The sequence below is a fragment of the Mobula hypostoma genome, chromosome 18 (genome assembly GCF_963921235.1).
Source record: "Mobula hypostoma chromosome 18, sMobHyp1.1, whole genome shotgun sequence".
Classification (NCBI taxonomy): domain Eukaryota; kingdom Metazoa; phylum Chordata; class Chondrichthyes; order Myliobatiformes; family Myliobatidae; genus Mobula; species Mobula hypostoma.
In genome coordinates this window covers 50,877,930-50,903,024 of record NC_086114.1, presented here as the reverse complement: position 1 = coordinate 50,903,024, position 25,095 = coordinate 50,877,930, and the positions used below count along the sequence as shown (strand labels likewise).

General features: G+C 41.6%; 1 protein-coding gene across 1 annotated transcript in view; it reads left to right on the top strand.

The window, feature by feature from the left end:
* The window catches only part of LOC134358527 (RNA-binding protein with multiple splicing 2), a 128,317-nt gene that overhangs the window by 42,558 nt on the left and 60,664 nt on the right, over positions 1-25,095 (top strand). Inside the window, exons 2-3 of the mRNA XM_063070851.1 lie at positions 29-106; positions 10,033-10,071. Coding sequence (XP_062926921.1) covers positions 29-106; positions 10,033-10,071 — 117 coding nt within the window. The remainder of the gene's footprint in view (positions 1-28; positions 107-10,032; positions 10,072-25,095) is intronic.

Here is a 25,095-nt window from a genome sequence, read left to right as displayed (position 1 = left end):
CATTTTGACGATTTGTTCTTTCTCTTAGGTCCGCACACTTTTTGTCAGTGGTCTTCCCATGGATATTAAACCACGAGAGCTGTACCTACTTTTTCGGCCTTTCAAGGTAAGCTGGAAGTGTAGACTTAATGTATCTGTACTGGTTCCTAGCTTGGGTTATCAGGCTGTCCTCCCTTCCAAGGTCACCTAACCAAAGCAATCGTTTAGCTCCTGTAGTTTATAAATATCAAACCAACAACACCTGACTGTTATGCAATTTGATAAATATTTTTAGTATTCAAAAACTTAATGTTCCAACTGCTTCACTGAATTTATTCAAAGATTGGTGTTGAAGAGCTTGCAATATTGTGCTGCGCTGACTTTTACTTTGAAGCAAATTCTCAGCGCTCCAAAGAGCTGTGAGTCCATTGCTTGAGCCTGGTCAAAAGTCCTTGCAACCCACCAGGGCCACACTGCCAATCTAACAACTACTGATCACCCTTTTATTCTTTCTCCAATCCCACCCCTCTGTTTCTCCTGCATGCTTGCACACTAGAGAATCTTAAAATGGTCAATAACCCTGGCCGCATCTGTGTGCTTGGGATGCAGAAGCAAACCAGGACACCCAAGGGAAGCCCACACAATCACAGGGAGAACAGCCACAACACTAGCAGCCCAGGTTCAATTGTGGTGTCTAGAGTTGAGCAAGGAGTTCTCTCTAACCAGAAGTCCTGTCTTTTATTCTCTGGGTAGTGCATAGTGACGTGTATGTACTTTGAACTTTCAGCAAGGTTCCCATTACTCAAGGTTGTGCTTTCATGGTTCCTTGGTTCCATTTAATATCAGAATGTATGCAATATACAACCTGAAATTCCTACTCTTTGCAGACATCCACAAGACAGAAGAACCCCAAAAATGACAAAATATTAGAACCCCAAAGCTCCCTCCAGCTTGTTCCAGCAGAAATCATTAGCCCCTCTACCACAGACCATGCAAGCAATATGGAGATACAGGAGCTTGAAGTAACACTCTCAGTTTCTGCCCTTCTGTCATCAGTCCATGAACATTACCTCACTATTTTGCTCTTTGCGCTAATTTTTATATTGTATTGTAATGCATAGTACATTTTAAGTTTTATTTGTCACGTGTACACTGAAACAGGTTTTTTTGGGCATCATTATCAGCAAGGATTGTACTGGGAGCTCTGCATAGCTGCTACATAACAAATTTCATGACATCTGTTGGTAATGATAAAACTGATTCTGTTCTTTGCTAAACTACGTAACTGGTCTGTAATTAGTGGTGTAACTGTAATTGGTGCATAGTACTAAAGTAAAGGTGCAAATTACTGGGTAACTAGCACTACTGTAAAATATTTCTCTTGTTTCAGGGCAATCTAATGAGGGAATGGGTTTCTTCACTAGCAAAATTAGAACAGCCTGTATAAACATGTTTGGCTTTAATTACAAGAGGAGCAGAGGTGGTCTCCCTCACTGCTGGTTTCTCCTTCCTCCATGGGGATGCTTGTCTTCTGAAGACTGTTAGCTTGCATGAAGAGGCCTTTGTACAAAGTATGTCATTCCCTGGCTAATGTCTTGGACTTCATCATTTGGCAGACTGGTATGCGAGTGTGTTTAATAAACTGAAAATTTAATTGGTAGATTAATCCAGCAGTGCTGACTGAGTCCTTCTGGTAGTCATAACAACAGCTGTCAATCTTGCCACAGCATTTTGGCTTGTTTTGGACCATTTTAATCGTGCAGTCGAATAAACTTTAAGACTTAACCTTGCAGAGTAGCTTTTTAAATCCTGTTCCTTCCAATGCAAGAACCAAGTTGATTTTAAAATTGGCCGTTATTGCAGTGACTGTGTTCTGCCTGATTAGTGCAAAGCCCAGCTTGTCGTACTTGGGTTAACGTGCTGCTATCCTGAGGCTTCTACTTGAGTGAGTGACTTGGTTTAACAGTGAGCTTTGCTCTTTGATCGAGAGTCGAAATTGTGCTTTCCATGTAAACCCAAGCTACAGAGCAAGAGGAAGCAGTTTTCAATAGCTTCTCAAACAAGTCTTTAATTCAAATAGTGAAACCTGTCATTTCAAAAGTTGCCTTGGAAATTCTGCCAAATTCCAAATTTGAAAGTAAACTTATTATCAAAGTATGTATATGTCACCATATGCTACCTTGATTCATTTTCTTGCAGGTATTCCTGACAGAACAAAGAAATGCAATATAATTAAGCTCTACATGCACAAAGTCTGGCTAATGTAATGTGCACATACTAAAAATAATAAATATTACTGAGAACATGTGTTGTTGAGTGAGTCCATAGATTGTGGAATCAGTTCAGCGTTGAGGTGAGTGGAAGTTATCCATGCTGGTTCAGGAGCTTGATAGTCCAAGGGTAATAACTTCCTGCCATGTGTACCTCCTTGCCTAATGTTAGTAGTGAGAAGAGAACTCATGAACGTTGCTTTATTGCAACAGTACTCTAATAGATGCGCTCAATGGTGAGGAGGATTTTGGCAGTGGGCTGTGCTGTATCTACCACTTGGGGGGGGGGGTGTGTATACGTGTATTGTGAATGACGTGGAGGAGCAAAACGAAGCCCCTGCACTTCTTGGCTTAATGAGCCCAAGAATGTATAGCCTCTTATGCAAACAACAGGAATTCTGCAGATGTTGGAAATTCAAGCAACACACATAAGTTGCTGGTGAACGCAGCAGTCCAGGCAGCATCTCTAGGAAGAGGTGCAGTCGACGTTTCAGGCCGAGACCCTTTGTCAGGACTAACTGAAGAAAGAGTGAGTAAGGGATTTGAAAGTGGGAGGGGGAGATCCAAAATGATAGGAGAAGACAGGAGGGGGAGGGATGGAGCCAAGAGCTGGACAGGTGATTGGCAAAAGGGATACGAGAGGATCATGGGACAGGAGGTCCAGGAAGACGGGGGGGGGGGGGCGGGGTGGGGAAGACACCCAGAGGATGGGGAAGGGGTATTTTCAGAGGGAGAAAAAGGAGAGTGAAAGAATGTATATAAAAATAAGTAACAGAAGGGGTACGAGGGGGAGGTGGGGCATTAGTGGAAGTTAGAGAAGTCGATGTTCATGCCATCAGGTTGGAGGCTACCCAGACGGAATATAAAGTGTTGTTCCTCCAACCTGAGTGTGGCTTCATCTTTACAGTAGAGGAGGCCGTGGATAGACATGTCAGAATGGGAATGGGATGTGCCTCTTGTGCAACTTAGTTACCCCTGCAAAGCCAGCAAGTAAGATGTTTGAAATTGTTACAATTTCACAAAAATCACTTGAGCCCTAAACTGGCAAAAGCTGAGAGATTTAGATTTTACATAAGGAATCAGTCAAAAGATGAAAGCATTTCTGAATACATGGTAGACTGCACAAACATTCCCAGTGCTGTGACTTTAGAGATGGACTTTTGGTTGCATTAAAGGATAGGCTTGTATGTGGCATGCATTGTCAAAGCACTCAAAAGAGGCGACTGTCCGAAAGAGACCTAACTTTAGAACAGGCATTGACCATTGCAATATTGTTAGAGCCTGCAGCAGAACTACAGAAAAGGAGGGTAGAATGAGAAATGCACAATGTCCCTGAATGGTGCAAAAAGCCAAAGATGTTATTGATGTGGCAAATCCTCCCATGATGCAAATGATTGTTAGTTCAAGAAACAAGTTTGCAGACAGTGTCGCAGATAAGGTCACAGTGTGCAGTTAGAGCAGAATCAAAGAGAAAATGCACAGTGAAAAGTCTCTCACAGAACTAAGCAAATGCATACATAAAGTGACCAAATGTGAAACAGACAACAGTCTGAAGAAGGTGAGCTGTCATGCTAGAATTGCATAGTATCACAAATGACCTGACTTGGTCCAACCAAGCTGCCAAGAAGACACACCAGTGCCTTTACTTCCTGAGGAAGCTGAGGAAATTTGGCCTGTCCCCTAAAACCCTCACTAAATTTTATAGATGCACCGTAGAAAGCATTCTTCTAGGGTACATCACAACCTGGTATGGAAGTTGTCCTGTCCAAGCCCGGAAGAAGCTGCAGAAGATCGTGAACACAGCGCAGCACATCACACAAACCAATCTTCCGTCCTTGGACTCACTTTACACTGCACGCTGTCAGAGCAGTGCTGCCAGGATAATCAAGGACATGACCCACCCAGCCAACACAATTTTCATTCCTCCTCCCTCCGGGAGAAGGTTCAGGAGCTTGAAGACTCGTACGGCCAGATTTGAGAACAACTTCTTTCCATCTGTGAGACTGCTGAACGGATCCTGACCCGGATCTGGTCCGTACCCTCCAAATATCCGGACCTGCCTCTTGGTTTTTTTTTCTGCACTACCTTACTTTCCCTTTTCTATTTTCTATTTATGATTTATAATTTAAATTTTTGATATTTACTATTGATTTGTACTCCAGGGAGCACAAAGAGCAGAATCAAATATCGCTGATGATGGTACACTCTAGTATCAATTGTTTGGTGACAATAAAGTATTACTGAAGCAGATCACAAAATCATCTGGATCACAATAGGTGTCTGGTGTAAAACTGAAAATGGAGCTGGATACAGTGTCAGTTTTGTCCATAAATCCGGAGGCTGACTACAACAGACTGTTTTCTAAGATGCCATTAGAGAAGACCTCAGTGATGCTGAAGACTTGGAGGTGAAAGTGTCTCCCAAAGGCCAACTGAAAGTAAATGTGACATGGGGAGGCCAAACACAACAGAGCTTTGTAAGTGCAGGGCCAGCACTTTTAAGGGTGTGAAAAATCCAGCTAGACTGGCACTCAAACAAAGCTGTGTGTGACATCAATGACCAATGGCAGCCCAAATGTAGCACTGACCAGGGACCGACACAACTGCTTAATGCTAATGGAAAGGTGTTTGAGAAGGATTTGTAAAATTCAAAGGCATGAATCCCAGAATTGAATGGGATGAAACAACAACACCAAGATTCCATAAAGCGTGTCCAGTGTCTTGTTATGTCCTAAAATGGATGCTGAACTGCGGAGCTTTCCGCTCCAAAGTCAAGTAGAGTGATTGGGGCACATCCATTGTCCCAGTGATCAAGAATGGACAGGCTGGAGCCATTTCCATATGTGGGGATTTCAAGGTGAGCATCATCCCGGTGCTGTGTGATGTGTAGTATTCCCTGCCATGGATAGAAGATATTTTTATTTTGCATTTTTGGCAGGGAGATTTTTTCAAAGATTGACTTGTCACAAGCCTATTTGAAAATGGAGATCGAGTCAAGCAGGAAGTTCCTCACAATCAACACTCACAAGTAACTGTTCCAGTATAATTGGCATCACATCAGCTCCAGCAATTTGGCAAAGAGCAATGGGCAAGTTCTCCAAGATATCCCAGGAACAATGTTACCTTGATTACATCATGACTGGCAAAAATGAAGGGCAGCTCCAGATCTTGAAGTGCCTACCAGGCTGAATGCGTATGGTCTGTGCACAAAGATAAATGAGTTTTTAAAGAATGAAATTTCATATTGTGGACACGTCATTGACAAGCGTAGCTTACGCAGGTCACGAAGGTTGAAGCAGTGCTGGAAGCACTCAAACCGGAAAATGTGTCACAACTCGGGTCATACTTGATCCTTATAAACTACCATTACCACCAGTTTCTCCCGAACGTTGCTACATTAAATGTACCGTTTCAGACAGGAGCAAAGAGGGAATGATCAGAAAGATGTGAAAAAGCATTTGAGGAAGCCAAGGAACATTAGATGGACTGTTCACCCATCAGGTTGGTGTACGATGCATCCCCTTATGTCATTGGAGATTTTTATCACATTATGAAAGATTGATTTGAGCACCCAATTATGTTTGCTTCAAGATTGGTGATGAGTGCAGAACGCAACTGTGCACAGATCGTACAACAGGTTCTTGGTCTAGTGTGGGGAATAAAAAAAAGTTCCCTCACTACCTCTACAAACAAAAGTTTACACTAGTGACAGATCACCAGCCCCTTGTGTCCGTTTTCAATCCCTGGAAGGAAATTCCGGTAATGACTGCTACCCAGTTAGAACACTAGGCACTGTATCTAGGAGCCCACTCTTATGGCATAGAGTTCAAGGGTACCAAATAACAGCAACACTGGCTTGTCGCATCTTCCACTATCGGCAACTGAAGAAAAGTCTTCATACTGTAACCCAGCAGAAGTGTTCCACACCATATTGGTGGACCAGTTGCCGGCAACAAATTCCAAAACACAAAGGGAAGCAAGGAATGGTCTGACATTGTCAAAAGTCTGTGACATCACCATGCAAGGATAGCCAGCTCATGGTAACCCTATGTTTCCAGAGCTCTTGGCAAGATGAGACCAAATGTTGGTATGTCCAAAGACTCTGTGGATCTTGTGATTCCTTCCAAACTGTGCACCAGAAAATTTGCGTGAGGTATACAGTCAAAATGAAGTTTAACCTGGAACTATGTGTGCTGGCTGGGAATAAATAAACAGATTGAAAACTTGGCCAAAAGCTGTTCAAAATGCGACCCCACAGGCACCATAGGCCATTCATGGACTCCATATTGCTGTGCATACTTATTCAAAGTGGCCAGAGGTTATACCAATGAAGACGACCACCTCAGCAAAGACTGTCCATTCTGAGGATGATCTTCACTAGAAATGGGCTTGCCAGGATAAATTGAGTGACAACAGACTCAACACACAGAAGAATTCCGACTGTTCCTGAAGAAAAGTGGCAGCAGACATTTCTACTTGGCTCCTCACAACCCAGCAATGAATGGGTTAGCTGAAAGGTTTATTAAAACCTTTAAGTAGTCCACTAAAATGATGGATGAGGAGGATGTTCCTCTGCAGCAGAAGGTGGACACCTTCCTTTTTGTGTGTCAGAACTCTGTTCATGGAAAGGATTGATGTGTCAGACCAAAATGTCAACTGTTCATTCCTCTCCATAGCTGATGCCTGATCAGAGTTTTCTGTGAATTTCCAGCATGTGAAAGATGTCTTGTATCTGGGAGAGTGACGCAAGGTTTTCAGTAGGAGAGAAGGTATTGTGTAGGGATATTAATGTTAGTCCCACCATTAACTAGTCATTAGTCAGGCAGAGTAGCTTAACGTCCAATAATTGTCTTTTTATAAAGACATCTGGGCTAATTTCAATCATGGTTACTTCTGTGTTTCTCCCACTTGTATCTCAACCAGAATCAAGTTTATTATCACTGATATATCATGAAATTTGTTATTTTGCAGCTGTATAAGACAGTATAAATTGCAGTAAGAGATGTACAGTGGCTTTTGGTTAATCTGGCAAGCTGCTATTTTGGTACAACTGTTAAAGTACAAACTAATTCAGAAAACAGCCAGAGTTCCCTTTTTTTTTGATAACATGCCCCTTTGTTGAAACAGGAGGCTGTTGCTGAAGTTTGATTAGCATCAGACACGTGCAGTTGTGTGGCTGAGACACTACACTGTGCTTAGAGTGTAAAGTTTTTAAATAGTCTCGAGTGTGTGTTCAAAAAGTAGTAATTTTTGTCACTGATAATTGGCAAGAAATGAGCAGCAAGATATTTCAGAACTGTTTTGCTCACTGAGATTTCAAGCATTCAGGCTTGAAAAGGCCTGGAGCAAAAATGAAATTTCACTAATTCAACATGTTAGGAATTACAAAAAATTTAAAGGTATCACCTATGATTTTGTTTTACAATGAAAATGATTTGAACAATGCAATCGTCGGAAGAATTGTATGAAGGCAGTTCATTATCTGTCTGTTCTGATTTTGTTTGTTTGTGGCCAATCAAAGAAAAAAAACACTGCAGTGTACACTGGATGAATTCCACCATCAGAATCAGTTTAATCTTACCAGCATATGTCACGAAATTTGTTTTTGTGGTACCTGTACAATGTGATATGTAATTGAATTGCAGTAAGTGTGTGTATATAATTGCAAAAAAGTGAGGTAGTGTTATGGGGTCAGTGTCCAATCATAAATCTGATGGCAGAGGGAATAAAGCTATTCCTGAATTGTTGAGTGTGTGCCTTCCGGCTCCTGTACCTCCTCCCTAATGGGAGCAATGAGAACAAGGGATGTCCTGGGTGATGGGGTCCTTGATGATGAATGCTGCCTTCTTGAAGCATTGCTCCTTGATGCCCTGGGTGGTATGGAGGCTAGTGCTTATGATGGAGCAGACTGAGTTCATAACTTTCTTTCAATCCTGTGTAGTAACCCTTTCCTCTCCTCTTTCTACCCCCACCCCCACCCCCGGCCGCCAGACCAGGAGGAGATGCAGCTAGTTCGAATTAAAAGCCTCCCTCCATGGTACATCTGTAGAAATTTGAGTGTCTTTGACATTCCAGATCTCCTCAAACACCAAATGAAATGCAGCTGCTGGTGTGTCTTTGTAATTGCATTGTTTTGTTGTGCCCATGATGGATCCTCAGATGTTGATGCCCAGGAACTTGAAATTGCTCACTCTTTCTACTTAGGAGCTAATCCAGTTTTGTAGCACTGTACAGCTACTAGTATTGGTAGTGTTCTAACTTGCTCTATTTTAAATACATAATTTGTTATTCAGCTAAACTTTATACATTAACTATTTCCATGAAACTTCAGCTAACTGAGTTAGCTGCTTAATTAGGCCAAAATGTACTTGTGCTGATGTACCCCAGTTGACTGAAATCCACTATAGTGCAAAAATAGTAGGTGATGATTGGGGAAGGGAAGAAACTGTTAATAAAACATTGAGTCTTTAAGCTCCTGTACCATCTCCTGGCAATAAAGAGTGTCCTTAGGCAGTGGGGATTCTTAATGGACACCAACTTTTTGAAGTATTGCCTTTTGAAGATGTCCTATAGTCACAAACCTGAAAGATTTTTCTCAAACACATGATGGAGACCCTGGAGGTTTTTTTAAAAAAAAACAACAGCAATCTGCTGGAGGAATTTGGCAGGATAAACAGCATCTGTGTGTGACAACTGAATCCTGACGAAGGGTCTCTGCCTGAAAACCTCAACAGTTTATTCTCCATAGATGCTGCCTGACTTGCTACCTAGTATATTGTGTGTTGGTGTTGCCAAAGGGAAAAATATATTTTTTCCACAGATGCTGTCTGCTGCTGAGTTTTTAAGCATTGTTTTGAATTTCCAGTACCTGCTTTTAACTCTGCCATGGAACTTGTAAGCACAACTTGATTGGTGCCCTTTCCACAAGTATCCAATCCCTCCACCAGTGAACAGTTGCAGCAGTGTGTACTATCTACAAGGTGCACTGCAACAACACAACAAAGTCCAAAGGCAGCACCTTCCAGACCCACCACCACCACCATCTGGAAGGACAAGAACAGCAGATACCTGGGAACACCACCACTTGGAAATCCCCCTTCAATTCACTCACCATTCTGACTTGGAAACATATCGCTGTTCCTCCATTGTCGTTGAGTCAAGATCATGGAATTCCCTCCCTAACAGCACTGTGGGTGTACCTACTCCTCAGGGAGTGCAGTGGTTCAAGGAGGCAGCTCATCACCACCACCTCAAAGGCAGCTGGATGGGCAATATATGCTGGTTTAGCTGGCGACACCCACATCCCATAAATTTTTTTAAAAACCATTCCGTAAGTCTCTCGGAATGGTTTGTTGCCTCTTCAAAGTTCCTTTGCCCCACAACCCTTTAAGAATGTAGATTGGCTAGTTATAAAAGCTGACTACAATGCTGCCTTTAGATTGTGGTGTTGAAATGTGATACTTAATCCCACTAAGCTTTTGCAATCAGACTGCACTGAGCAGCCCCACAGATTTTTAAGGAGGCCTTGACATTAGTTGTTCTGATTCTTTGATGCACTACTTTGTGCCCAAATAGTTGACGTCAATAATCCAAATAAACCAGTTGAGTAATCTGGCTGGAAAATGTACATCTGTGTTATTTAAATTCTCTATTAATTTAGATTCTAGCGTAGTTTAATTGCAGTCCCCTTGACCTGAGTACTCCTCTGTCAAGTCACAAGTAATTTTACTATGTACTTTAAGCAGTAAGTTGTATTTTACTCCATATAATTATTTTTCCTTCAGGGATATGAAGGGTCACTGATCAAACTCACTTCAAAACAGGTAAGCATTTTTCTTTCTACCAATATTGAATATTTTTCAATATTCTGAAAAATGAGAATTTTGTTTTATTTTTAAAAATCCTGATCTGTTAGTGTCTGATCCTAGCTGCTCCTAAGCATTGGGATTTATAGGTCTAATTTATTGTCATCTACATAATAAGCTTTTTGGTTTGGGCCAATATATTTTTCAGAATGTTTTCAGATCTTCTTTCCCCCCCCCCTGCCCCCACAGAGATAGCGAAGGAAGAGAGTTGACTGCCTTAAACTAATGTTTTGAAGCATTGTTCATGTGTATGTTTTTTGAATGACCTGTTCCTTATCTGGTTTTAATTCCCCAAAATGAACAGGGATAATACCCAATATTGCATCATTGTGAGGTAAAATTTAAGTTGAGAAATTGTTTTTACAACTGGACATTGTGTTAACCCAAGTATAATAATTTGTACTTCAGTAAGCTTTAACTTTTTAGGGATTTGACTTTCAACATTTTTCAGAATAATATTTCCAAATCATGTCAGTTCTTTGTGTGCAGTTTGTGTTATGAGGTTTTTTTCTGCCTTCAGTCTGAAAACTGGAGCTAGGTGAAACCCCTTGAACAATTTAGTCGTCCCATCCTTTATAAACCATGATAATTTATAGCCCAATACTTTAACTACATTCTTTGTCCTGATCTCTGACCACCAGTTTGTAATGGAACTTTTATTTTCCCTGCTTTGTGGATTTCGGGGTTTGGATAGGGGCCTGTAGTGCTGTCCATGCTGTTACTGGTTTTATCACGCATTTGTTCACTGTTCCATTGAGAAGCCTCTTCAACACTGTGCTTGGAGGCTTCAGGATGAAGTTTCATGTGCACAACCTCTGCCTCACTGCACACGTTCTTCCCCCCCCCCCCCCCCAGCCCACATGCATCCTTGAATATCTTGGCAACATATCACCTCTAAGTGTATGCCATCCTCAAAGAATATACCTTCCCTTCCTTCAGCATTATTGTTCACTATTCAATCCAGCTGCTGCTGATCCTTGGGCAGAGTGTCATCCTCCCTTGTATCTAGTGGTTATGACAAAACTGGTTGTAAAGATTGCATCCATGATGCATGCAAAACCTAGCACCACTTTTGGAACACAGAAACGGGACCTTAGGCCCACTAATATTATGCCATACTAATTAAATGTCAACTAAACTTAATTGTGTGGATAACCAGAGGTTTTTTTTTTCCCCAGGGCTGAAATGGCTAACATGAAGGGGCACAGTTTTAAGGTGCTTGGAAATGATGATGTCAAGGGTGATGTCAGGGGCAAGTTTTTGTTTTCCACACGGTGGGTGTGTGGAATACACTACTGGTGACAGGTAGTAGGTGGATACAACAGGGTGTTTAAGAGACTCTTAGATGGGTACATGGAGCTTAGAAAAGTAGAGGGCTATGCGGTAGGGAAATTCTAGGCAACTTCTAGAGTAGCTTACAAGGTCGGCACAACATTGTGGGCTGAAGGGCCTGTAATGCGCTGTAGATTTCAATGTAAACTAATCCCTTCTGACTACATAATGCCACTATCTTTCCATTTCCCCCCTCCATGTGCCTATCTAAATGTTTCAAGTCCTAATGTATCTGCCTCTGTCACAACCCCAAGGAGCACATTCCAAGTGCCTGCTGCTCTCTGGTGGGGACATATTGCCTCTCGTAACTCCTTTTGAACTTGCTGCCTCTCACTTTAAATGAATGCCCTCTAGTATGAAGACATTTGGGGAATGCTGAGCTGCTTCTGAAACCTTCCAGTGAAAGATCTTGCCCAAGGTAGCTTTTGCAACTCGAGTTAGGATGACCTGCAATGCTTTCTTAATGCAATAAGTAGAGCAATAGCTAAGCCTTAATGTCAGCAGAAAATGGTGTTCCTGATACAGGTGAGCTTTTAAAGGGCAGTTCCAAAGGCTAGTGGTGAATTTAGGAGTCAAGTTTGAAATCTGTATAATGCAGAGCAATATTGGAGTAATTGTGGGAGATGGCTGCTGGTTCACAATTTGTGATTATGGACAAGTACGTGTAAAGCTGGAATGGAGATACTGTAAAGCCCCATGACGGACTCAGAGAATGAGATGAGCAGCATTCCCAGGAAGAACGTGTTTTTATGAGAACACAATAGAACAAAGTCCATTGTAATACATAGTGGTCATACTGTTGCTACACTGATATAGTGATTAGGATTGTGCAGGTTGGATGAAGGGAAGTAGCTGTTCTTGAACATGGTGTGGGACTTTAACCATGTATCTCCTGCCCAATGTCACTTTGGAAGCTGGCCAAATTTAAAAAAAAACTTCCACGTGAATATTTTACCCTATCTAGCAAACTTTTTTTGATTTTCTCTTGGAGTTTCAAAATGACTAGGGTTTCTTCTAACTGTAGATAAGGATAGTAAATCGGCTTCATGTTAAGTTGCACATTCCCTGTAGTCAAATCTAATTTGTACCAAACAATGAACAACAGGTGCCTAGAAATTCTTTTGGTTCTGATTCTCTCTGTACTACTAGGCAACATGCATCCTGTTCCTATATATTGTAGCCTGTGGTGCTCTGTAAAATTGATTTTGATTGAATGAATCTTTCTAGTCACAATACATGCTCACACCTGTATAACACGTCTAGTGTATTGTCTGGGATTCATTTTCAGACAAATGTGTCTGCTATTACAGTAGAATATTTTTGATCTCATTTAAAGGTTATCAGAAGTTCATGTACCATTTTGCAAAATGTTACATGAAGTTTTAAATGGAGAAGATCTAATTCTTGATGAATGCAGTAAATATTTCGCTTGCACATAACAGTATATTCTTGCATCCAACTTGGATAACACCTGTGTAAATACCAGCTAATGAACTGTAATCTTTGACTTCAGGGTTCTGCCATTCATTTACAGCCCTGGCAAATAGTACACCCATCTGGTTATTTAATTCTAAATCTGGAAATGATTTTTTGGGGGTTTATATTCTTTAAATTGATCATGTGTCATTTGGTGCAGCAATACTTGCTGAGCAAATCACTTGAAATTGGGCCCATGTGTTAATATACACTGACTTTATTGGTGCTTTGCTACCAACTAAACCAGTCAAATGGTACATCTTGGATATCAATGCAGTGTAGTTACTGACTTAACCATCCTACAACTTTCACCATCCCAACAGCTGTACCCTCTGAAATTTGTAGCTGGTATTAAATTTTTGAGAAGGCTTGTAATTTGGCCAGGCCTTATAGTCCTAGAGAATTACAGCACAAACAAACCCTTGGGTCATCTAGCCCATGCTGGACTATAGCCACCCTTGATCTCTTAACCCCCTAAGCCTAAAGAAATTCCTCATCTCTGTACTAAAGGGACATCCTTCAAATCTGAGGCTTTGTCTTTTGGTCTGAGAGACACTCACAATTAGAAACATCTCCACATCCACTCAAGACCTTTCAATTAAATAATTTAACACATTGGATTAAAATGGGACTCTGTTCCAGTGTAGTCTTTTACCTTTCAAATACTTGTCTCCAATATAAATATCTAATGATCTGGCCTCATCCATTCTTGAGACAGCAAATTCCAGAGATTTCACCATCCCTTGAGTAAAGTTTGAGACCTTAAAAAGGCTCAGTTTTTTTTCCCATGTTCCCTCATTCATCATTCTCCCACTTGTGGAAATATCTCAACATCTATCTTGAAGTCCTCTTGGGTTCTTGTGTTTGAATAAGGTTCCTCTGCTTCACCCACTGTTCTTCAAATCCCTGATATTGGACCATACTTTTGCATTTTGTTGAAGAATTTGTTTAAATAGGTGAAGTGTTATGTCATCAGTTAATGATAGGGGTCCATAGCATAAAACAGTTGGGAACTCTTTTGGCATTCTTGCATGGTGTTAATGTATTTGCTGGAAGCACAAACTGCAGTCAGCTAAACCTGCCTCACTGTACCCTGCTTTCAGACTTCCCAAGCATTTGATATCTTGATTTAGGCCAGGGGTTCCCAACCTGGGGTACGCGGACACCTTAGTTAATGGCAGGGGTCCATAGCATAAAAATGGCTGGAAATCGCTGTTTAAGGCAGAACAGACTGAATTATTCATTCCATCCAATCAATGGACTAGATTAACACTTTACCACAAACACAAAATACTGAAGGAACTTGGTGGGCCCGGCAGCCTCTGTAAAGGGGAATAAGCAGTCAATTTTCTCTCAGACCATTCATCATGTTGGATTGCGTGATATTGCCATCCAGAGTTTTAGAAGTCAAGAATGAGGCTTAAAACTTGGTTATGGCTATTTATTAGGTGTTACAATTTTAAACTCTAATCCAGACTACATCAGGTGCTGATGGAGGGTCTTAGTCTGAAACACCAACTGTTTATTTCCTTTCAGTTGCTGCCTGTCCCACTGAGTTCCTCTAGCATTTTATGTATTAAGATTTCCAGCATCTGCAGAATCTCTTGTCACTTGTGCAATACATAAAATGCTGGACTTTTTAAAACCTGGATGCTAAGTTTAAAAAAAAATAAAATAAAATAATTGGCATATCCTATTAAAGCACTGGGTGAAACTTTGCTCAATATCTCCCATCTGCTATCCATCCAGTGATATTTGAAGTGGGTTGTATAGAGCTCTTTCCAATAATCTAAAGTAACAACTTTATCAAGAGCACATGCCAAGTTTAGAACAAAGCATTTATCCGTGCAATTGGAACTTAGTCCAGAACTTGCTAATACTCCTGCCAGAGTTAGCAACACTTTATATTTGATCAAGACTGGGGCATTCTCTCTACATGTGTATGCTTAATGCTCAGGGTGCATTTCAAATTGTGGAGCATTGTGTTGTGAACCCCTGCCTCTCCATTGCTGTGGCACATATGGCCCCCTGCCCTACTAGTGCCCACAACAATGACTCAGTGTGGAGAGCCCACGTCAGAATGGATGGGTTTTGGATGGAGGGGTGTGGTGGTGTGGCTGCTCAGTTCTGAGGTATGGAACTCAAGTGGGTGTGGGGCTATGACTGGGACTGCTAATGGCTGCTCTATGATGTACTCCCTGAATACTATGGTGTCTCTCCAGCTCCTGATTGAAGTAGCTGTCTCCTCTGTTTAGCTGCCGCTGTCTATCTCTCCCCAAGACATGGATTTCTGTGGTAACAAGCTCAATGTGTGTCTAAGGAAGTGGTCAAAGAACAGTGGCTAAGGCATATTAGAGAATGATGCTCGGTGTCAAAGGTAGGCAGAGCCTTGCATTTAGAGTGCAGATAGGAAATGAGGTAATTTTCCAGTCTATTTTAAAAACTGGGGAGCTACCTCACAAATGAGGTGTGGGCTGCATCTAAGTAGAAATGACTTTTCCAAAAATTTCATGGAACTGCGGTTTGAGACCAGCTTAATTTGGCAAGGTGGACAGAGAAAAGGGGGAAAATGCACGAAAGTAATGTTGAATGCACAAACTGATCTGTAAAAGCATCCTGCAGATGTGTGTGGAAAATGTTGGTTAATTACAGTCAAAATGGGAGTGGTGCAAAGAAATGAGACCATTTGATTACATCGGGGAGTTTCTTCAAGGAAGGATCCAATATAGAGGAGAAACTCAGTGCAATCAGTGTTGATACCTTTCTGAGGTAGGGAACTGACTGGATTTAATCCTTAAAATGCTGCATTGTTCCCAGAATCTGGGACACTGGTTATTTTCCAAAGTTCTGGGATTATGGGGCAGTTTCTCCTTTGATTAGTCCACTCCACTGGAAATGAGATGTAGAGCAGTTGACCTATGAGTGATGGGGAAAATGCTACTGTTGATTGCCAACTTGAGCAATCAAATGCTAAAGATGTAATCTTGGATAAAATAGTATAATTGTTATAGTTGATTATTAGATATAATATAGTATTCTATCAACTGTGATAGAGCTGATATTAAATCAACTCTATTAAAGTTCATTTAATAGAGCATTTAAGACTGATTTCGACTGCTCTGTTTCCTCTAGAGTATTTCAATGTTGACTCTGTCCATTCCTGTTACCATGTATTTTGTGGCAAATCCAGCTGGACTATTGCACTGGAAGCTTAAAGAACTGAGCCTGGGAGCACCAAAGCATGTGCTGCATTTGGACTCTGACGGTCCTATGAAGTCAGTGTGTGAAATGAAGTGCATGGGATTGGGGCTAAGTAACCGACATGGGGAACAGATCTAAAGGAAAGGCAGTAAGAATAGTTAAAGTGGCAGGCAATGACTAATCGGGTATTGTAAAGCAGTGAGGCTTAACTGATCAATGTTTTGATGTTGCTTAAGTGAGGGGACTAAATGTAATCTATCCATCTTTGTAGATATCAAAGCTTGGTGAGATTGAGAATGCAGAAAGGTTCTGGTATAAAGCAGACGGTTTGGGAAGTAAGCAAATACGTGGCAAGTGTGGTTATAGAATGGATAAATGTGAGGCTATACGCTGGCTGCTGTAACCGTGTGCATGGCTACAGACCTTTCCTGTCCATTCCTTTCCCAATGGGGCCTGGGTGTCCTTGTACACCAGTCAAAGTAGGCTTGGAGATATACCAGGTGGATGAGGATAGATGGTCTGGGAACCTTGGAGATCTCAGTTATAGGGCTATAGATGTCTACTGGTGAAGTCATGTCTCACATTGTGCCAGTTTTGGTCTCATTTATGAGGAACAATGTTCTTTCCATGAAGGGAGTGCAGAAAATGCTCATTGGATTGGTTTGTTTTTTGAAATGGTAGGACTGAAGCTGGGCTGGCTTTGTATTTGAGAGTTGTGGAGAATCAGAAGGAATTTCATACCTACACAACCCTCAAGTCTGGACAGGGTAGATGTGAGAAGGATGTTCCTGATATCTTAGGAACCTGTGCTTCAGTCCCACATAGTTTACCCCTCATTCTTAGTAAGCTATGTAGGGCAGACATTATAGCTGGTGTTGACCTGTGGAATTGCTTGCTACTTAAAAGCAGTTGAAACAAAATCATTAAATATACTTGAATTCTGTTTAAAGAAATTGGGTATTGGAAGAAAGTGGGTACTGAATTTGGATGATCAGCAGTGATACTGGTGAGATGGGCTTGAAGGGTCTGAATTATCTACTTAAATGTTGAGTCAGAGGGGCACATGCATGTGGGTATACGGACGGGAGAAATAAGTCCTCCAGTTATATTCTGGGGGTAGTGCTAATTAAGGTGCCAGTGTAATACCATTCACGTGCTTTGAAAAATCAAGAATGCTATTTTACAATACTGGCATGAAAACAATTGACCTAGGGGACTCTTGTAAAGTTCTTTGTCATATCCCCTGTAAATTCATTGCACTTAGCCCAAAGCTATACTCTCTAGATTTAGACACCTGTCTATGGGGAAAGGTTCCCTAACATGGTCTGTTCTGCTCCAGGAAATAACAAAACCCACCCATCCACCTCATGTCCTTTCTATAATGTGACCCAAATTGTTCAATTGTCCTGCTATGGCCTGACCAATGTTCTACAAATTTGTACCATAACCACCTTGCTCTCATTACCACATCCCAGCTAATGAAGAAAGGTATCCATATGCCTTCATTATATTTGGCTTGCTCCCACTTCCAGTATCCTTGGCCTTGTGCACCAGGATCCTGCCTTGTACTTCCTGAGGCCTTGCAGTTCATTGTGTACATCGCATCATTGCACTTAGCAGTGTTAAATTCCTAATGCCATTACTGTGCCTATCTTGCTGATCAATTCTGACCATCTTCCTCACTGTCAACACCAATTTTTGTATCCTCTGTGAACCTACAATTTTCACTTCATATCAATCAGTCTGCTTCACATTCCCAAGCCAACTTTGGATCCAACTTGCCTTGTATCTTGGGGGGACTAAACTTCTAGAGCTGTTTCCTTGTAGAACCTTGTCAAAGGCAAACTCTTACCAAGTTTGAAGTTTGTATCCTTCAGTATGTGCATTAAATTTAAATTCTTTAAAACGTGTGTGGATAATACAAGAACCTTTGTTATCATAGACTCAATCCATCAGAAGATTATGCACACAGTACACCCTTTCTGGAATTGCTTGCATTCATCTTCCTGCTGAATCCACTGTCCTCTCTGGGTTCTCTGTGCTTGTCCACAGCTTTGATTTACTCAGTGTTTTTAGCTCAAAAGTTACCTTAAAATTGTTCATCTGATGAAGATCAAATGTACTTTGATCAATACCTAATCGTTGTACACCAGAGCATTGCGTGCCACTTTTTTTTTGATGGACAAACAATCAGATGGTTCAACCCATCTTTTCTGATTTCATCAAGGCTTCAGCATGGACCTTCCTAATGGACATCACACACGGTCACCAACAGAGTAAATGTACAAGAGGCGAAACTGTTTATTTCAATGATGTTTTGGTCAGTTTTGTGTAATCATATAGACATGTAGATATTCAACATTTGAAACAATTAACTAAATTTGATATGGGTGGGGATGACGTCAACTTTGTTCTCATTAATGAGTACAAGCAGTTCAGATATACTTTTGACAAATCCCAACGGTGAAAAATTGCCTTTTGATTTGGAGTTTTGCTGAAGACCACTGTGATGTTTTCAATCTCTTGTCTTCCACTGAATTGGTCACAAAGGCCACCTGGCCTAATGCATGACAGGTGCAAAAACCAAACTTTCCATAACCTTGGGGGTTTGTGAACCTAAATGATAGTGCTGATTCATTTTTCTTTGATCTGATTGTAGTTCCATCACCATTGTTTAATGGCTTCCAATGGGATCTGAAATTGGACTAAATGTTACCTATCAGCTTGCAAGCTACCCCCATCCTTGTCTCAGTTGCACAGACCTTCACTCTAATGATAACTGCAGTCCAACAAAAATTTATCTTTCTAGTAGAAGCCAACCTTGATTTCAAACACAAGCAAGCTTCACCTAAGCCTGTATGATGTACTGGAAGTGACGCTGGTCTGGGAGATCTTGAGTATATTCATTCACTTGGTGAACTGCTAAAAGCCAACATCACATGAAATGGCAAACAAGGAAATTAAATGAGCAACCATTAACATCTTTAAATGTGAGTTCTTCCTGGGTTGGGATTCCTATTTGAGCAATTCTAATGCTGATTGTCACTCCATTGTGCTGTAGGATGTGATTTCTGTGATGAAGCAAATTTAAGTTGGTTTCAGCCAAATGGACAAATTCAATGCAGACTGAGTCAACATTTCTGTTGCTCCACAAGCCTTTGTAGAAGCTTTTGTTTCTATTTGGCATGAAAAGCAGTGTAGTGAAACCCAAGTCTGTCTTGGTATGTGATATGGTTTCCTTCAGATTTAAAACAACTGAATTGGTGGAGAATTTCCACCTCATTCATTCATTGTGACTTGATGCTGGAAGTACAGTGAATTCAGCTTACCGGAACATGGTCTGAATTGTGCTTTTATTCTCAATTACTTGCCCTTTAGCTGCATTGACAGCCACTTAGTATGGGAATTCTCATTTGGTGGGGGTGTGTAGGGGAGCGGTATTGCAATGGAAGATGACCCATTTCTCTCATACCATAGCAATTAGATTTTCAGAGAAATTACCATGTGGATTTGGATTAGTTTATTAGCCTTTATGCAAGGCTGCAATGGAATTTCTTCCTCATGAAACTAATTTCAACCCGTTGATTTGACTGACCGTCATCAGTGTCGGGCATCTCCTAGCTGTCTTATCCTTGTACCACTCTGGTTGGTCTGGATAGTAAATACCCCTTCAGATGAGAGTTGAGAAGATGGTGCTTTGTGAATGTGAACAATAACTAACAAATTTAGAGTATGCTAAAGTCCAAATTTTAAAGAATCCAAGAGCATATATTTTAAGGAATGCTATTTTTGGTGTAAAAATTTCAAAAAATTAATTGTACTTGGCCACCAGGTTCCTACAGTTTTGTGGCAGTCCAAGTTTCCATATTTAAACTACAGAAGAGGCCAAGTGGACCATTCAGTCTACGCCAACTGTATGATTCAGTTTGACCCATGGCCTGAACTTGCTGCAATTTTCTCTATCAACTTGCCTACTGTTGAATGTCTATCCAATGCCTTTAGTGCATGAGGTCCCAACTAGCAGAGATCATGGTGTAGCGCTGGCAGTTGTACCATTAGGGAACCAATTCCAAGCTGATAAAATTGGTTCTGATGTATTCAGCTACATCAGTCTGACCAAAGTCACAATTACTTCCCCTGGGAGGCGCAGCCATCCAGAAATCCACAGCTATTGTGGTAGGTGACTAACAGGGTGAGATTCACTCCTGTAGCTGGATGTGAATCTAGGGTGACACATCATTGGTGCCATGATTGGGAATGGTTGTGAGTATTTGGAAGTGGAAGGGCAAACAGTCAAAGGGTTGCTCATGGCACTATTACAAGGAATTACTGTAATGTGTATATGGATAACTAGGTTATAGGTTAAAGATGGATAACTCAGGTGGTTATCTCTGGCCTACTAGTGCTGGTGAGTATAGGAGGATAGGTCATATGAATGGTGGTGAAGGGGATAGTGAGGGAAGGCTTTAAACTTCTAGCTCATGTGACTTCTGCAGGAAGGTATTTGCAACCTGACGTGTGTCTGGTATCCTTGCAGGGAAGCTGGGTGGTACCGTTGGGTGAATTTAGAATAAATTGGCGGGGGAATGGAATATGGATTTCCGTATCTGTAACGCCTTCCCAGTTGGACATCCAAGTCTGTACAATTAGTGCCAGACTTGTGCACGCTTGCTCACATGGAGGAAATTCGAAGCTAACTGCAAACTATAAGGAGCATGATCAACAAATGTGAATGTGATACTGTTAGACAGTTGAAAGAAAAGCAAGACTTGCAACTTGGCACATTGATGCTTAGAATCTTTTGGGTGTGATTTTTTTTTTTGGGTTGGGGTGTTTTGAATTTGCAGTAAGATGTCCATTCCTGAGGGAGGATGTCAGCTTCAGATGAGGCCATGTGGGTAGAGATTGGGAACAATGTGATCACTTTGAGAGGATGTCCATACCACCATCAGGAAGTAAAAGCAGAAGGACAGATTGGAAATGCAAGAGTAGTAGGCTGGGGATTTCAACTTGATGTTAATTTGGATTGCTTTAGTGTGAAAGGCTTAGTGTGCAATTTTTTGATGTGAATGCAAGAAGATTCTTTGAGGCAATACATTGATCTCGCTAAAGGAGGCAGTTCTGGACCTGTTGGTGAATGTGGCTGCAGTAGATAAGTGGTTTAAGTGTCAAAGTATTTTGATGTTTACCATACGCTAAGCTTCAAGGTGTTTTCTTGAAGGCTTAAAGATGGTCTGGAAATGAAGATCCTGAATATGCTGGGGGTGTGGGGAGGGGAGGGATGGAGTGGCAGAAGTATGATTGGAGCAGGTGGGCTGATTCAATATTGTAAGAGAGTCGAAGTAGACTGCATCAGCCAGTTCCAGGCATGCCTACACCAAGGTGGGCAAACTGCAGAGCAAGACCTTTGCAAAAGGGAAATGTTTTGGAAGGTGAAGGGACCATGAATTATCTCCTGGCAGACAAGTTTGAGGAAGATGCAAAATCATTTTTAAATAGTAAGAGGATAACTAAGGAGGCCCCTTGGCACAATGTGTGGTCTTAATACTACCTTTTTGTGAATACGGACTGGAGTATTGTACTTGAAGTATTTGGAAAGGGTTGGGGGCAGAGTGAAATTTTACTGCATTTTGTCATCTCAAAAGGTGTTTGGCTTGGTGAGGATGCATTACAAGCTGCTGGGGCCCTGCCAGAGTCTTGCATACTTTATAGGTAAGATGCCAGAAGATGGGTACTCTTGTTCAAGAGCAGCAGCAGAGATGCAACAGATTAAGTCACAGGCCTGGGTGTCTATAGTGTCAGTCGTAGACAAGCTGTTGTATTGTGACTAATCTGCACATGGAAAAGCAGCAATTAATCAGATGGTCAGCATAGCTTTAGGAGATCCTGTGTGACCAAGTTAATATTTTGGAAGAGGTAATATTTGAGGAAAATGTGGATGATGTAGTCTGCATAAATTCAATAAGGCCTTGTTCCCACTTGGAACAGCTCAAAGGATCAAAGCCGGCAAGTCCAGAAACATCCAGTAAATTGGATCCAAAATTAATTTGTGGTAAGAGTGCAGCATTGTTCTGTAGTTGGGGAGCCTCTGGCCAATGAACTACATGGATTTGTACTAGAATCTTTGCTGTTAAGCCATGTGAATATATAAATATGTACTGTGAGTTTGTAGATGATGTGAACTGGTGATGGTGCTGATTGAGGCTGTTCGGGTGATGAGTTGGTATGATGGGCAGATTAATGAATTTAATCCTAATATGGCAGCATGGTAGTGTAGTATTTAGCACAGCCCTTTACAGTACCAGTGACCTGGGTTCAATTCCCGTCACTGCTTGTAAGGAATCTGTACATTCTCCCCATGACCATGAGGGTTTCCTCTGGGTGCTCCGGTTTCCTGTTGCAGCCCAAAATCATACACTGGTAGATTAATTGGTCACGGTAAATTGTATCATGATTAGGCTAGAGTTAAACTCGGGGAGTGCTGGGTGGCGCAGCTCAAAGGGCTGGAAGGGTCTATTGCACGCTGTGGGTCAAATGTACAAGTGATCAACTTTGGGGGTGGGGTGGTCCAGGTGTTGAAAGTCAATGGCATGTCCCTGGGGAGTATGGAGTGACAGATGTTTGTATACAACTCTGTACAGGTGGCGCAATAACATAGCGGTTAGCTTAACTACTGCAGCGCAGGCAGCCCGGGCTCAAATCGGCCACTGTCTGTCAGGAGCTCAGTCTCCCTGTGACTGCATTGGATTCCTTCAGGTGTTCTGCTTGTCTCCACATTCTGAAGATGCAAGGTTAGTAGGATAATTGGTCACGTGGATGTAATTGAGTGGTACAGACTTGTTGAGCTGGAAGATACTACTGTATCTTTTTGTATTTTAAAAAAAAAGACCAAGTCAAAGATCTTGTAATAAGTGCTGGTCGATATTGGTAAAGAAATAAGATACTTGCATAGAATGTAAAAGTAGAGGTATTGTACTTAAAGTTACAGCTGGAGTACTTTGCACAGTTCTGGTTGCTGTACTACAGTTGTAAATTGTGTATAGTGAATGCTGTTTCTGTGATGCTGACCAGTTGCACCAATGCATATCACCAACTCGACTTTGATTTTGACTTTATGATCGTATTGGAGAGGGTGCAGAGAAGTTGCCTTGAAATGGAGCACTTCAATTATGGCTGGCAACTAGATGGGCTGGACTTGTTCTCCAGCAATTTAGCAGAGTCAGAGAGAGGACTGAACCTGAATGGTATACAAGATTAGGAAGCATGGAGTAAGTGGCAGGGGAAACTTCCCCACGGCAGTACTGCTTAACATTAAAAGGCTGGTCTTCATAAGAGACCAAAAAACATAAGAGCAAATGGTTCATTCAGCCCATTCAGTCTGTTCTGCCATTCGATCAAGGTTGATTTTATTACCCCACTCAAACCCATTCTCTTGCCTTCTCTCTGTAACCTTTGACAACCTATCAACTTCTGCTTTAAATATACCCAATGACTTGGCTTCTGCAGCCCTCTGAATCCCAGAATGAATTTCAAATTCACCACCCTCTGCCTAAGGAGATTTCTTCTAATCTGTTCTCAAGGGACATCCTTGCATTGAAGTTGTGCCCTCTGTTCCCAGACTCTCCCACTATCAGAAATGTCCTCTGCACACCCTTTCAATATTTGACAGGTTTCATTGAGGTCTTCAGAGGGGCTTCAATAGGTTCAGGTTAGTGGAGATCAGAGTAAGAACTTCTGGCTTGAATCTGGAGTAGACTGCCCAATAAATGGAAGCAGGTACTCTACTGGGACTGGAAAGACACTTGCCAGGCACCACCACTTGGCCCAAGGCTGTCCATGCCTTGGTGATTTGTGTGGCGAGGTAGTTGATCAAAATGGACATGACTGGTTTCTGTGCTGTGACTTCATGTACTGCCTTATCTGTCAAGTGCTGGTCAGGCAGCTCTCCAGTATTTTGTATATGCTGCGGCTCATTAAAACATTCTTTGGATTCCAAATCTCTCCAAACTAGTTTCCTACAGAAGATAACAAATGCTTCTCTTCAAATGTTTTGCTTTCTGTGCCCATGTTTAGTATGGGCTGTCATTTTAATTGAAGCTTAATACCCCAGTTTCCAAACATGAGTGATAAATAACGCAAACACGAGAAAATCTGCAGATGCTGGAAATTCAAGCAACACAAAATGCTGGTGAATGCAGCAGGCCAGGCGGCATCTACAGGAAGAGGTACAGTCGACGTTTCGGGCCGAGACCCTTCGTCAGGACTAACTGAAAAAAGAGATAATAAGAGATTTGAGAGGGGGAGATCCGAAATGATAGGAGAAGACATGAGGGGGAGGGATGAAGCCAAGAGCTGGGAAGTTGATTGGCAAAAGGGATACAAGACTGGAGAAGGGAAAGTATCATGGGATGGAAGGCCTTGGAAGAAAGAAAGGGGGAGGGGAGCACCAGAGGAAGATGGAGAACAGGCAAGGAGTTATTGTGAGAGGGGAAAAAATAATTAGGGATGGGGTAAGAAGGGGAGGTGGGGCATTAGCAGAAGTTAGAGAAATCAATGTTCATGCCATCAGGTTGAAGGCTACCCAGACAGAATATATAGTGTTGTTCCTCCAACCTGAGTGTGGCTTCATCTTGACAGTAGAGGAGGCCATGGATAGACATATCGGAATGGAACATGAAATTAAAATGTGTGGCCACTGGGAGATCCTGCTTCGTCTGGCAGACAGAGCGTAGGTGTTCAGCGAAGCAGTCTCGTGGTCTGTGTCGGGTCTCACTAATATATAGAAGGCCACACCAGGATAAATAACCTCATTTTAACTTGTGTTACAATTGCTTTCATACTATGGCAAAATTAAGAACACGAAAACTACAGCACTGTACAAGCCCTTGGCCTACAATGTTGTGTTTACCCTCCAACATTATATTAAGATGTTAATTCACTTAACAGCAAATTAGTTGCATTTCCAACTCAGTT